This window comes from Oenanthe melanoleuca, chromosome 1A (assembly GCF_029582105.1).
Source record: "Oenanthe melanoleuca isolate GR-GAL-2019-014 chromosome 1A, OMel1.0, whole genome shotgun sequence".
NCBI classification, from domain to species: Eukaryota; Metazoa; Chordata; class Aves; order Passeriformes; family Muscicapidae; genus Oenanthe; species Oenanthe melanoleuca.
This window is the reverse complement of record NC_079334.1, coordinates 9,284,978-9,297,435: the sequence shown is the minus strand read 5'-3', so window position 1 is coordinate 9,297,435 and position 12,458 is coordinate 9,284,978. Positions and strand designations below refer to the sequence as shown.

General features: G+C 40.0%; 1 protein-coding gene across 1 annotated transcript in view; it reads left to right on the top strand.

Moving 5' to 3' along the window:
• VWF (von Willebrand factor) overlaps positions 1-12,458 on the top strand; it is a 119,851-nt gene that overhangs the window by 95,482 nt on the left and 11,911 nt on the right. Inside the window, exons 39-46 of the mRNA XM_056511678.1 lie at positions 425-527; positions 625-699; positions 1,219-1,323; positions 1,790-1,995; positions 3,265-3,414; positions 6,263-6,373; positions 7,647-7,830; positions 8,837-8,877. Of these exons, the coding sequence (XP_056367653.1) occupies positions 425-527; positions 625-699; positions 1,219-1,323; positions 1,790-1,995; positions 3,265-3,414; positions 6,263-6,373; positions 7,647-7,830; positions 8,837-8,877 (975 nt within the window). The remainder of the gene's footprint in view (positions 1-424; positions 528-624; positions 700-1,218; positions 1,324-1,789; positions 1,996-3,264; positions 3,415-6,262; positions 6,374-7,646; positions 7,831-8,836; positions 8,878-12,458) is intronic.

The window sequence follows — 12,458 nt, the reverse complement described above, 5'->3', positions numbered from 1 at the left end:
AAGACTTGCTAAGTAGGGAAAACAGACACTTCTCTGTATTTCCCAAAATAATGCTGTTTCCCTTATTACCGCTGAACATGCAATCATGGTATGTAGTTGCACCAGTCCACTGCTACTCACAATAGCCAGCAATTGCATTTATATCTGAGCATTTTTGGTGCTTAAAACAATAGTAATTCCTCATCCCATCCACACATTCTTTACATCTTTTGCTAAACTGGCACACTACAACCATTGCAGAATTGTGTCTCCTTAGTTTTTTACTGTTATCAGAACAACCAACCCTTCATGGATAAATCTTCATGAGTCTGATTTTCCAGCTTAATGTTACTCCTCTCACTCACTCCCATCCTCCCATCCCATCATACCAGTGACCAGAGCATGGGATTTCTACCTAACACTCTGTTGGGATTTTTTCCTCCAGCACTTGGAAACGTGGATTCCCGAGAATGAGCCCTGCAAGATCTGCACGTGTCTCGATAACAAGAAGATAAACTGCACGGTCCGACCCTGCCCGACTGTCAAACGTAAATTCATTCAGCTCTGTGACTGGACTTGACCTGATGTTTTGGTTCCTGGCTTCCTAGTTCTTACCCAGCCTTGTTTTATGTATGTTTTCTCCAGCTGTCCAGTGTGGTCCGTGTGAAGTCGCTCGCCTGCGCAGGGGCCCTGGCCAGTGCTGCCCTGAGTATGAGTGTGGTAGGTTCTTGTAAACTCTTGGAATCTTCTTGGTCTGTGCTTTTACCAGGCATCTCTAAATATGCAGTCCCTTCTAAAAAAAAATTTAATTCAGTGTTGCATTTTTGATACCACTGAATGATTGATTGTACAATCATCCATGTGGAAAACCAAACAGCTCCTAAGGATATGAGCCTCCAATCACTTCCAGCTTTCTTTCTGTAGCAGATGAGAAAGGAACGGAGCAATTTGTTTTTGTGTAAATGACATTAGAATGGTTTTTTTCTCAAGTGTTTATTTTTGCATCATCTATATTTGCCCATTAAATTTAACATTAGAACCTTAATCCCCATAACCCGAACTTGAACTCTTCTCTAAGCTATTTTGAAAACAAACTCTGACCTGTTGAACTCTAATGTACTTCATATTTTAAGACAGCAATTGAGTGTGAGTTTAAAGGGGATGTGCATGTGTGTGTGTGTCTTTTCTTGAGGACTAAGTAGGTGTGGTTTTAAGCACTCTCTGAATTTCTGCTCTTAGTGTGTGACCTGGTTTCCTGTGATTTGCCTCCTGCCCCTGTCTGTGAGTTGGGCCTGCAGCTTGCCCTGACCAACCCTGGAGAATGCAGACCAAATTACACATGTGGTAAGATCATTTTTCCTAGCAGGGAGTGACACTGGAACACTGCCTTTGAGCAACACTGACAACTTCCTTTAGGCATTATTTTTCCCCCTCTGAAAGGTTTAATTTTGGTGCCAGCAGACATGTAATGATTTCCCAGACTTGGCAGAAGAGTATTGTTGGCACTTTGAGTACACTTTCAAATTAAGGACAAGAGAAACACTTTACTTCTGGACATGTGTTCTCTGACCTTGATGCTTATTTTATAAATCTTTTTGTTTGTGTATGAGACAAGAATTTTTTTTGGCAGGGCAGCAACTTTTCTGAGTTCCTGAACCAGTGCCTTTTATATCTGCATTACTCAGGCTTTAAGCAGATTTATAACACTTTAAGGTGATTATTAATGCCTTGCTGCCAGAGAACTGTCCTGCTTGCTGGCAGTGCTCTGAAAATCCATGAGCTTGACACGGTGCCCACCTTTTCCTGCCAGCCTGCAACAGGGAAATGTGCAGCTCCATCCCAAGACTCTCCTGCCCGTCGCACCGGACGCTGACCGCTGTCAAGACCGAGTGCTGTGATAAATATGAGTGCACCTGCAGCTGCAGGAACTCCACAGTGAGCTGCCCTCTGGGCTATCTCTCCCAGTCTCTCACCAATGACTGTGGCTGTGTATCCACCACCTGCATTCCAGACCGGGTAAGGGAAGTGAAATGTCTTTTCCACAGATGACAGTGTCTTTTCCACATGGAGTGGGAGCAGGCAGCCAGCTGGATATGAATAAACCCCCAATGAGACTGCTGGAAAGGGATGCCAGGGCATTTTTGATTTACAGGTGCTTGAAAGAGAAGCACTATTAATTCATACTGTTGCTTCTTTTATTATGCTAATTTATTTTGACACAACCAGTCCATTTTTTATAACTTTGAGATAATGTTAAAAAAAACTATTTGAAACTTAAAGGTACTCAAACATCAGGAATTTCAGAGGTGATTTTTGTTTTCAGCTACCAGATATACATACTTTGGGACCACTACCATTACTATATATTTTTCCAATCTCATACTAAATTTATTTGCATATTTGGTTCACCTTAGACGTAAAATTCCTTGTGCTCATTGATTACCTTTGTCTCTGCCTGAGAAGGTGGTGTGTCTTTTAAGAAATATATTGCCACTTTTAATTTTTTGCCAAATTTTGACTCTGCTAAAGCTTCTCTAGGGTATATTTTTCTTATTTTGCCAACCTTTTATTAAGTTATGTTATGTTAACCTTTAAGATAAAGTTGGTTAGAGGAGAGGTTGCAGGGCAATGTAACTTTTCCATTAAACCTGAACATAGGGTTACATTGTCTTGCAGCTCAGGACATCTACCTTTTATTGTCCATTTCTAAGTAGTTCATGATCTTGCATAATTCATTTTATGCCTCTGGGACTTACTTGCTCTAGCTATAAAAATAAATTATGTTCTCTCTTTAATACCAAGTTGTAAAATTTACTAATAGAAAGTCCAATATAAGGGATGGCTCTGCTTTTTAGGGGTAGCTGTGGTGGCCTGAGGATACCAGAGGATGAAAGCTTTTAGCTTTAAGTAGGATCTCTTCAGATCAGATGGTTTAGCTGGAAGCAGTTTTGTCTTCAAGGCTCCTTCTAGAGGACTTACTGTTTATTATCCTAAAATATTTCACATTGTACTTACAGGGTAACTGACACCCTGGGCAACTCTACCAACTACAAATAAAACTCTCCAATTTATTTTGTATAAAGCAGTAGCTTTGTTTGTAGTTATTTTTCCTTTCCTCAGCAGACTGGCCACAATTTCTAATTTCTGTAGCATTTCTAAGGGATTCAAAATATTCCATAGACACTATGGTTGTTTTCACACCTTAAAATGCAGCCTTTTGGAACCAGCAGTGTGCCCTGACAGCAGCAGCGTGCTTTTTCACGTATTAATTATTGTATTTGATAGGTGTGTGTGCACAACAACATAGTCTATCCTGTTGGGACAACCTGGGAAGATGGATGCAGGGAATGCTCTTGCACTGGTGTGAGGGATGATGTTACAGGACTTCAGATGATGGAGTGTCGTGACAAAGAATGTGACACGTTCTGCTCTCGGGTGAGTAACACCTAAACCAGTGCAATAACCAGCAGAGCCCTGCTGGGGACCTGCAGTGATCCCTTTTAAGCCTCATTGCTAAGAGAGTAACCAGAGAAAATTAGAAAAATAAGTGTTGTAGCAATGGATTATCTTGGGAGCAGAATCTAAGAGCATGAGTCTGAGTATTATTGACTTTATTTTAGGCTTATTGTTTTAGGATCGCATCCTGCTGCCAAGAAAACCAGTGACAAATTTTTTTTACCTTTTGATAGAAGAAAAACTTCATCCTGAAGTGTCTGTCATTTACACCACTTGCACAATAAGTGCTCATGATGGCTGAAGTTCAATTGCAGATGTCTGTTCTAGCTCAAGTTCACTTTCTGAAGTTCCCATTTCAGCACTGTCTGTTGCTCAGCTCTGCCTATTGTGGCAGTAATAACACCTCATGCTGGGACCTTTATTGTGCTCAGACATCTGCTACATCCTATAAAACCCTGTGGTTTACTTTTGGATGCCTGCAAAGGAAGTGTGAGCCACTTTGTTGTATTGATTTAGATGGTCAAACAGGAATAGACAGATAATTGCTCCAAAGAGTTGGTAGAGAAATGTGATTTAAGCCAGATATTAGGAAAATGTTCTTCTCCCAGAGAGTCATGCACTGGAACAGCTCCCCAGAGAATGTCTCTACTCAAAGCCTGACAGAGCTCAAGAAGTGTATTGGGACAGGGTGGGATTGTTGGAGTGTCCTGTGCAGGGCCAAGAGCTGGACTCAATGATCCTTGTGTATCTTAAATACTGCATCATTCTTTAGGACCAACCAAAAACCCCCAATCCATTAAGAAAAAAACAACAAAGCAATTGCAGAGTTTGGTGAGAAAGTCTGAGGATGCCAAATGCAATAAAAACCATGAGAGTAGATGTGGGAGTTTTTACCTGTTGCAAGAGAATCCCTTCAGTTTCCATGAGTAGAAAAGTCTTGTCTCTATTATGGCAATTTTCCTGAAATATTAGGTCTAAAGTATCTGGCTATGTTTCAGCTCATAGCAATAATTTATCAATAATTTGTTATTCCAATAAAATCTCATTAATGCAGAGCTACTGTTCCTTGACATTGCAGCATCAAAAAAAATCTGGATAAAAACACATAAAAAGACTTGGTGGAAATGATGCCAGTTCTTTATGGGAAATTCTCAATTCTTCAGCTTCTTTAATGGTTATCAAGGCTGTACAACCAAAACTGTAACTGTTAGACTACCTGGATAGCTCAGATTTTTTTTTCCTTTGCTTACTCCTGATTCAGTGGATATACATATCAAGGACATCAGCAGCACTGTCATACAGTTTGAATTGACCTTAAACTTATTTTTTGGTGCAGAGTAGGTGTCACTACAAGTTTTATTGATATCAAATACATACTTTAATCATGAATCATTGATAGGATGATATTTAGACTGTCTGCTGCTCCTGGTTATTAATTTCATTGCCAGGTGTTAAAGTTGCACAGTATCATTTTTGACAGTGTCATCTGACTTCTGTGAAAACAGCTTGGAGCTTTTTTAACTTGCTACACAAAAAAACCAAAAAATCCTGAAAACCCCATAGCATGTACTAGCTCTTGGATTTTTACTTCTCTTGAGTTTGCCATGCAGAAAGTTGCATCTGATGCTTCAGATGCTTCAGACATGTATTTAGCAGACAAAAGTAATGTAAAACCAAATGCTCAACAGCACAACTTTTCTCACAAAGCTGGGTCAAGGTTTGGCATCACATTTTAGGATATTATATGAAATAAACTTCCATATCAAAGTCCATTGATTATTGAGGTTTGCTGATGTGCTTCATGTTACAAATCAGGGATCGTTCATGAAAGGAAGGAGCAGTTGGGAATACCTCAGTAATTCAGTTTGATCAAAATCAAATTATGCTTATTTTTACAGGCATTTTTCACATGTTATGTGACACATCATTTTTCCTTCAACTCTGTACTGAGATCAGAGTTTTGTTTTGCCCCTTGGAGACTGCCTAGCTATTACATATATAAAATTTTATTTCTAATTAGATTAAAACTTTTTGTTTTCTTGCACTTAGATATTTCATTGTTTCAGTATTTGGCTGCTTTCTTTAGGAGATGAATATGTATTAAATGTGAGAATTGGGATTCTTGTTTCTGTGGGTTGGGATTTTTTTTTGACCTATTTTGCTGGATTTGTGAGATTTATCTTTAGTGCCTACTATTCAATTTTCATGCTGTTTATTTAGTGTTCCATAATTAAGTGTTAGGCTTTAAGGTACATGATCTCTAATGTTGCACAGTAGTTTCATTTTGTTATCTTAATTTGTAGAGTTTAATTCAAATACCTTTTGGAGGTAAACTGTTGGCTTAAACTGTGTTGGACCTGACAGTGCTGGGTTAATGGTTCAACTTGGTCTTAGAGGTTTTTTTTTTTAACCTAAGTGATTCTATGAAAAGATGAAATGATCAGTCAAAACCAGTCCCTGGATTACAACTCTCAGCCACCTGTATCTCCCTCTGCTTTAGCAGAGATGTCTGAATGTGCTCAAACTGAATCCTACCCTTGAATTTTCAGGAATGGGAAGGGCAGTTGTGAGTGCTGATTAACGTCCAAGATGCCACAAGAGCAATTTTTACCTTTTATTTGCCTTTGTAAAATACTGTTATATATTTAAAAAAAAAACATTATTAAAAAAATCCCTTATTATTATATCTGTCCTTTTTCAAACTATCCTTTTCATAAAAGGTTGCTAATATTAAACATCAATCCTAAAAGAAGACATTGGGATTGATATTCTTGTTCACCTCCTCTTCCTGGATAAATAAGTCCTTTTCTTTCCTTTCCTCCTCCAGGGCTACAAGTACATTGTGCCAGAAGGGGAGTGCTGTGGGAGATGTCAGAAAACTGCCTGTGAGGAGCTGCACTTTTGGCCTCGGGGTGATGAGGATCCTCCTTTGCATGAGGTGAGGCACCAGTGGGATGCACACTTTCTCTCCCAGTGAAAGCCCCCTGGAATTATTCTGTGTTCCATGGAAGGAGATGAAGATGTTATCAGCTTTTTCTTCTACACATCAAACAGCACTGAGAGACAATATTTTGGGTGTCCTCTGACCTACCCAATCAATTCCCACGTGTGAATCCTCCCCACCCTTTTCTGGGCCAGATATTTTGTGTACAGTAAATTTCAGCCATGGTAGCTTGAAAGAATAGCTGGCTGTCAGCTATTTGTTTAAATTATCCCAGCTAATTTGTATTGCAATCTGCTGCTGTCTTTAAAAAAAGGAAAAAAGCTTGGTAAAATGTAATTTTGTAACCTGCCTTTTTCCTGGTTTTAACAAGGGGATTTCTTAATGTAGATCAATATCCTTTTCTGCTTCATCAAACAAGCCTTCAGAAGGCCTATTTCTGTGTCCCACTCTCTCTCACTGACTTTTTTTTTTGTCCTAACACATTAATAGCATCCTAACACATTAATAATACTCTGAAGTCTCTTCCTTACTATGCCCTCTTGTAGCTCTTCTGTCTTTAGTGAAGAATTAAGTATTTAACCCACTAGAAGAATGTGTTTCCTGACCTTCTTAACAAAGATGTTTGAATTCACTGCAGTTGGGGATCTGATCTTCAGTTTTGTTATTCTTGAAGTGTATCAGAGTGGTATCAGTGAAGGAATAAAAGCCCAAATCAGTGAGCAGCTCCTCCCAGCACTGAACTGTGGCAGCATCTTCTTCCTGGCCTCTGTTGATGTCTGTTCCCATAAATAGGACTTGAAGTTTCTGCTTTGTCTGGCCTGTGGGTGATGATAATAGGAGAACTGTCAACAGGATCTTGTCTTTTCTACATTTGCAAGTGTTTCAGGTCTAGAGCTTATTGCTCAAGCCTCCTTTGGGTTTAGCAGAGCTGATTTGCAGCAGGTTGCAGAACAAAGAGCTGCAGTGCAGCCAGTCACCAGGGAATAAATGCAGATTTAACTCCACTTAGGAGTGCTTTTCCTTCTTCACGTGTTATTTAACCTGTCCCTTTTGAAGAATACTCCTGTAATTCTTATTCTCTACAAACTCAGCATACACTGTAAACTAATTGTCACGGTAAGGGTTTGTGGAGAACTGCTGAGTGACACTGTTCCTGATACAGTAAGTGTGCTTTTGGGAAGACAGCATGTGGCTGGGGTGGCCTTCCCTCTATCCAGGGGCACAAATACTGCTGCTTGTGTTTCATCCTCTCACAACTTCCCCTCAGGTTGGCACGGAGTGGCGATCTCCCTGGAACCGCTGCATTGTCAACGAGTGTGTCCGGGTGAACAACGAGGTTTTTGTGCAGCAGAAGAATGTTTCTTGTTCCCAAATGGATGTGCCTGACTGTCCAGAGGGAACTGAGCTGCGCTGTGACCAAGTGATAGACTGCTGTCCTTCCTGCAGATGTGGTAAGGTTTGGGGGGATGACTAATGGGATCACTCCACCATGAATTGTTTCGTGGGGTGATTTTCTGTTTCTCAACAACAATTTTAAAAGTGTGTGTTTTGGAAGCATAGCCCCACTTTGAAGGGCTAATGTGTAGTTCAGACACTGACTACAGAAGTACCTGCTGCTGCATCCAAAGCCCCATGGACAAAAGAGAAGGGAGGGATTCTGCTTTCCATTGCCTGAAGGGAGCCTTTAGCGAAGATGGAGACTATTGAGAAGGTCCTGGAGTGACAGGACAAGGGGAAATGGCTTCACACAGACAGAGAGCAGGGTTAGTTTGGATATTAGGAAGGAATTGTTCCCTGTGAGGGTGGTGAGGCCCTGGCACAGGTTTCCCAGAGCAGCTGTGGCTGCCCCATCCCTGGCAGTGTTCCAGGCCAGGCTGGATGGGGCTGTGAGCAACCTGGGATAGTGGAAGGTGTCCCTGCCCATGGCAGGGATTGGAACAAGATGCTTTTTAAGGTCTCTTCCAAGCCATTTTATGATTCTATGACTCCTAACATAGTCTTGGCTCCAAAGTCTAAACCAAAACATTTGGGTAATTTGCCTCAGTCTGGGAAGACTCTCAGTGATGTTTATTTGGTAAGTGTGTGTGCAACCACAGGGTGAGGAGGGAGCAGTGGGAGGAGGAGAGGATATATGCTCTCTAATTTGCAGAAAGCCTGAGTTCATCTGAGAGTGTGAGGCTTGAACTGAAGGGGAAAGTTTATGTTCTGCCAGGTACTTGCTAAAAAACAGCTCAGCCAGAGATATTTTTATGCAGCATCGAGTATAGCTCTGACAAATTGATGCCTTTCAAGGTATAATGTAAGGTAGCTCAGTTATGCCTCTTTACAGTGAAACTGGAAATAAATTTTTTCAAGCTGGAACGGTACTGAGTAAAAAAAAAACATAGCTGTGGTTGATTAAATCTTGGAATTGTCATTGTAATGGTAATGCTAAATGGAACACTTTTTCTTTTTCAGCACCCCTGAATGGTTGTCCTTTGAATGGCACTGTTATTGGGGTAAGACACAAATTCCTTTTACTTGTTGAGATGGCAAGCTATATTTTAATATGTGAATGAGCTTTTGCAAGACACACACTTGTCAGAATATACACACACAGAGAATACAGGGCAGCTTTTTTTCCAGACAGAATCTCTGCAAGTGAGATCTTGGAGTAAAAGCAGTGCCAGGAGACTCATCTCATCTATGTCCAGCTCCTGACTCTGCCAGGGTCTTGCCATATGACAATGAGCATCTCTGCAAAATGGGGACAGCAATGTTTCCTTATCTTGAATGATGCTTAAAAAGAGTGCTTAGAAAGTGTGGTAATCTGCATTTTGTAATGGTTTGCAGGCTACCAAGCACACAGGAAACTCTCTACGAGGGTTAATCTCCCAAGTGATCCTTGCCCACTTTGGGGAAGCAAAACCTTCCCATATTCTGCTTAGAGGATAAGGCAGATTAAAGCAAGGAGACTTCCTCCACCTGTGTGGAAGGAGAGGTATCCCTCCTTGGCTGTTAGCAGCAACAGGAAAGCTGAGCTTCCTCCCTGTTTGACCTCTTTTCCCTTTCAAGATCCCTGATGATATGCCCTGTGAGGAAATTTTTTCTCAACTGCGTATTTAATGGATAGATTAAGACATGTTTAACCCAGCCCATGACAGTGGGAATGATGGGAGTTAAGTATCTGATCTCATTTATGCCAAATTTATCTTTGGAGAGCTCTGTCAATTGTCCATTGTTTCCCTAAATCCATATTCTGGCAGCACCTCTGGTGTCAAAGAGCTCTAAATATTCTCACCATCCCTTAGGGAAACAGGTTCTCTTTAGTCATTTAACTTAACTTTAACCTACTCATTCCTGCTTTGTCAACATGTGTCTTCCTTTTTCATTTATGTAAAAGTAAATTTACTCAAATTTCTTTATATTTTAATGTTGTTACAGAGAGAACCTTTCTCCATCTATTTGTTGTGGTTTAGATTTTTTTTTTCATAGTCCAAAGACATAAGTTTATCAGGTTTTAGAGCTAAAGCCATGTCATCAAGCATCCATCATTCTGTGTAGAGATGACTTCCCTGTAGAATTAAATACAAGGAAAAACCTCTTGTTTAGAGTTTTTTCCCCCTCCCATGTTAGAAAATAAAAGCTTTCTTGTCAGAACACTGGTTTAAACGTGATAAATCCTGGAATAATCTTTCTCTTGATTCCTCTACTTGTTTCCTCTACTGCATGTTGTCAGAACTAGCTGGCATCCTATAAAGACAATATTTGTAGGGAATGTCAAGCAGGACAGTAATTAGCAGCTCTTGCCACCTTCTCTTATATAGGATTACATATTCCATGTATATATGCACATAATTGTATATAAATTATATCCATATATATGCACACACATAATATATGTATATATGTGTATATATATATGTACACAGAATATCTCGATTGCAAACCAAAGATCTTTCCAGTTGTGTGCTGTTCTGCCATGACAAAATAATTTTTTTCTCCTTCAACAAAATGTTCACCTGATCTGTCAAGTAAAGTATTTTTTCTCTTTTCAAGCATTTCAAAATATTTACAAATAATTTAAAATAGGCAAATTTTGAAACAAAATGTCACGATGAAGGCAAAATGAGAAGTGTCTGTGTTTTAAGAACTTTAAAATAAAATGTCTTAGCTTCTGCAATATTTAAAAAAAAATCCTAAAATTTCTTGAACTAGCTTCATTTAATGACTTACCATAAATTAATTAGCTGTATATCTGAAATATTTTGAGCACCTGGAGTCACTACAGCTTTGTCTTGTACTATTCTCTGCTTCAGTGACTGGTTCCAAAGTGCTGGTCAGGAAGGAAGATGTGGTGTCCACAGAAGTTTATACTTCCTGGATTTCAAACCCTTTATGTTGGGTCCTTTAAGAATACGTTTCAAGTTTCATTTTCTTTCAAGGGAAAACTTTTCTACATTAACTCCTTCCCTGAATAATTCCAAGCTTTGAGTATTTTACTGCATTTCTAGTAATTGACTGTGTCCTTAATCCCTTTACATTTTTGTCATGTATCTGGTCACCAATATTATATTCCAGTAATTTGGTGTATTGCATCCACTCTGCTGTTCTTAACAATATTGTGGGTTTTAACTGCAAGCTTCCAAGCAGATGGCTGTATTTACCAAAAGGATTATCTGTATCTCTCATCTGTTTTCTCAGGCTTTTACTGAGTGGCATTTTTGAAGGTGGTCTGAGCAGATTTGAGCTTTATGCAGCTTATTTTGGTGGCACTGGGTTAGCAGGTGTTGACATTTCATTCCAAGCTATCCAAAGGGAAAATATTTTTCCCTTTTTATAACACACCTATCATCCATTACCTAGTATGGATCCATTATTTTGTTCAGTTCTGTCATGCTAAGCAAATTTTGGAATGGGCTGAGACCTTCCCCCCAAAGTTCAAGGCACTTGTGTGTGAAGATTTCATTCCAGCCTATCTCTGGTAATCCCTATGTTGCTGCCTCTCACAGTCATATTAATTCAATTTTATCTATTTTGTGCTTAATTGGAATTAAGGATCAAGGAGAGAATGGGAAGGATGAAAGTGAGAAAACTCCTGGGTTGGGATAAAGAAGGTGAAACCTTCTTTAAAAAAGAAAAAAAAGCTTCATTCACTGCTTGCCATGGTTGGGCAGGTGTTCAGCCTTCCAGACAAGCAGAATGGTGACTTGGGAAGTCAAATGCCATCACTCCAAACATCCTCCCTTCCTCCTTCTCCCCACTGTATATTCCAACCATGATGCCATAAGGTCTGGAATGTCCCTTTGGTCACTTGGGGTCACCTGTCCCAGCTGTGTTTCTTCCAAGCCTCCAATGTACCCCCAGTCCCCTCAGCATCCTGGCAGTAGGAAAAGCAGAAGAGAAAAAAAATTAAAAAATAGAAAAGGTCTTGGCTCTGTGCAATCCCTGCCCAGCCATAACAACAACATTTCTGTGTTATCTGCCCTGTGTGCAGCACAAATCCAAACCACAGCCCCATTCCAGCCACTGGGGAGGAAATTGTCTGTACCCCAGGCAAAACCAGCCTACCCTCCCTCTCCAGCAGCAAAATTTTGAGTGTATCCCCATGCCTGCCTCCATTGAGGTTTTTTTTAACCCTCCAGATTAATGTTAGGCACTACAAAAGGTTAAACATGGGAAACTGAGGAATCCATGTTCAAGTCTCAAGCTGAGCTATTAAAAGACAGGGATCTCCCCCTTGGTATTTCCTTTTTCATCATGTTTTATGTGGAGGATCCTTTTTCTAGACCTCAGGAGAGAGTCTTTACTGTTACTGGTTATAGAGGCCTGAGGACCTCTGCTGTCCTGGGGCACATAATAATAATATAGTAAAAATTCTCTGCTCAGAACATTTGTCCTTCAGAGTAGTGGCCCTAAACTACCCATAAATGCATTACTTTTACACTGTTACTGCGGGCAGTTTCTTGTTTTTGCTCCATTTGTATAGTGAGCATTTAATAATTCAGAAAGGAATCTGAGGATATGCACAGCACCAAGTGGAATGAATGGTGGCATTCCATTAATATCTGAAGCACAATTCAAACTTTTAATAATCTAA